This window comes from Malus sylvestris, chromosome 11 (genome assembly GCF_916048215.2).
Source record: "Malus sylvestris chromosome 11, drMalSylv7.2, whole genome shotgun sequence".
Lineage (NCBI taxonomy): Eukaryota > Viridiplantae > Streptophyta > Magnoliopsida > Rosales > Rosaceae > Malus > Malus sylvestris.
The window spans coordinates 27,818,667-27,821,390 of NC_062270.1; the positions used below are offsets into that span (position 1 = coordinate 27,818,667).

The 2,724-nt window shown below is 39.4% G+C and overlaps 1 protein-coding gene across 1 annotated transcript in view; it reads right to left on the reverse strand.

The window, feature by feature from the left end:
• Positions 1–1,610: 1,610 nt before the first annotated feature.
• Positions 1,611–2,724, reverse strand: part of LOC126590347 (uncharacterized) — a 10,901-nt gene continuing 9,787 nt past the window's right edge. Inside the window, exons 4-5 of the mRNA XM_050255824.1 lie at positions 2,170–2,508; positions 1,611–1,634 (exon numbers count right to left, since the gene is read on the reverse strand). Of these exons, the coding sequence (XP_050111781.1) occupies positions 1,611–1,634; positions 2,170–2,508 (363 nt within the window). The remainder of the gene's footprint in view (positions 1,635–2,169; positions 2,509–2,724) is intronic.

Genomic DNA, 2,724 nt, shown 5'->3' on the forward strand with positions numbered 1-2,724 from the left:
CTGCAAATCTTGAGTACCGAGCCAAACGGCTCCATTTCAGAGTCATTTCAAAACCCCCTCTTGGCAGATAAAAGAAACGTTCAGATTTTGCACACGTGTCGTGCATCCGGGGGGGGGTGAGTGCCTTAGGATTCCAACTGAAAAACGCCATTATGTTCCATTTGTCTCATAAACCATTTCTCTCTAAATTGAAAAGACCTCTGTTTCTCTCACAGTTTTCTCTCATTTCCTCATTTCCTCATTTCATCTCTGCTCTCTCTCCTTCATTACTCCCAAAAACGCAAAAACCTTCTCTATCTTGAGACAAACCAAATAGACTCTCTCGGATCTCTTCCCTCGCAGCCCTTTCATTTCTCAAATCTTCTCTGCCTGCAACTGAACAACGTACCTCCCCGCAGTGTTGAATAGCCCATCCGTGGTAGAAATCGGAAAAACTGACAGCCAAAGGTAAAATCATCCTCCAATCTTTTGTTTTCATTTCTCAGTTTCATTTATTTGAGGAAAATTTACAAAATCTAACACATGCATGTGGTGTTATCTGTGTGAGGACCCCCAATAATTTCAAATCCTAGACAACAACACAAGAACAACACCCTGAGTCGCCATCTCTTCTCAACCAAATCATGTGTCTCCCAAGCCTCAAGCCATTACAAATTCGAGTTCTAAGCATGCAGATCGAGACCATTTCGCACATGCAACGGTAATCATCTCCCACTTTGTTCAATATACATGTCTCTTAGCTTACGAAAAATCTCTCAAAGCTATCTTGTCGGGATGAGTCTACGTATAAGCTTACAGTGATGTTCTTCTGTAGTAGGTACCTAAGATTTAGAAAGATACTGAAGAGACTAACTAAAAAAAACAAAATTCCCAAAGTCACGGATCTGCAAATTTTGAGGTAAAACCCGTAACCCTTTGGATTGATTGACGATGATCTGATATTTGTATAATAAAACTACTACTGGGACTGAAAAATGACACCCAAATCCAGTGTACAACCGAGAGAAAACAAGCTTAAGCTGTCGGTCTAATGGTCCCAAAAGGCAAAATAAACGGCAAATGTCTCGGCCGCTGCAAATCATGAAGGTAAAGATCTCGTTCTTCTGTAGTCGCTAAACTCAACATTTACATGTTCAACGACAGTTCCTTATAATGCCATATTTAACCTGTATGTACTCATATTTTTGCTCTTTATGTAGGGGAATACGGATCAATGATAGAGCCGAGGGAAAAGAAGTAAACGCACAAGCTCATCGGACAAAAACAGCCAAGGCCTCAGGACCCAGATCGGTGCATCTGGGAGGTAAAATTCGAATCCCTGCAAGTTGAATTGTTGTAGATCTAGTAATAATTGCTGTACTCAGTTCTGTGGTGTATGGATCTGTGATTTAACTGTGTTTCCCCATGCATTGCAAAACTGAGCTGCAGAAATTTAACTGCTCAAAATTATGTCTATGTGCTGGATCTGCAACAATCACCCCCAAACTTGCATATGTGAATGACTTTTTATGTTGACTGCTTTAAATTTCCAGCATAGTGTAGATGTGGTTGATGTGAACGTTAGACTTGCTGCTGGGTGCAGGATTCCAGCATAGGACGCGCTTTATTTTTCACTTATTTTTCACGTTCGCAACCTGCAATTAACCAATATGCGTTAAAAAAAATTAAAATCAAATCAAATAAACTGGGTAAATAAAATCAACCTGCAATTTTCCATTTTTGAATTTTTCGTTTTTTTTTTATTGAAGAGAAAATCAAACGAAAATTAAAATTAGGAAAGAGTTTAGAAACATTGGGTTGCCTCCCAATAAGCGCTTTATTTTAAGTCTGTAGCTAGACGTTGCGGAAGTCCGGTGGCTAGATCACTGGTTCCTTCAGAGTTGATGACTTGCCTACACCAAATTTCTCTATGCATGGTTTTAGTTGATGTTTGGTCACCTTCAATGAGAAATCTGTGCCCTTAGCCTTAATGTCCATATTACCATTCTGAAAAACTTTAGTAACTAGAAAATGGCCTTTCCATCGAGACTCTTGTTTTCCTGGAAATGACTTGAAATCTGAACTTAATAACCACACTTTTTTACCAGGCTGTATTTTCTTAAAATTTGGGCTGCTTGGCAAATTTTCATGTTTTTTCATAGTGTTAATTGGCTGGTCTTCATGTAGCACCCTTTGCTGCTGTGGTTTAGGACTTGTACAATCACGAGTTAAATTCGGGGGCTTTATGGATAGATGGTCAGTTGATGATCTGTTCATAAACTTGGCACTTGGTAAACCATCCAATGCATCAACACGCATACATTCTTGCTTGTCACCTGAATGTATGCTTGCTTCAAACAACTTGAAAACAACAGTTTGATCTTCAACCCGGAATGTTAATGTTCCGGCTTCAACGTCAATAAGACTCCGGGCTGTTGCCAGAAATGGGCGGCCTAAAATACTGGGCGTTGTCAAATCCTCATCCATGTCCAACACCATAAAATCAACCGGTAAATATAAATTGTCAACCTTCACAATAACATCTTCAATGACTCCTCTAAGGTAGGTAATTGAACGGTTAGCCAATTGAATAATACTGGAGGTTGGCTTCAGCTCACCTTCACCTAAATGTTTGAAAACAGAATATGGCATTAAGTTTACACTAGCACCTAAATCAATTAAAGCACTACTAAAATCACAATTTCCAATGGTGCAAGAGACAGTAAAACTCCCTGGATCTTTTTT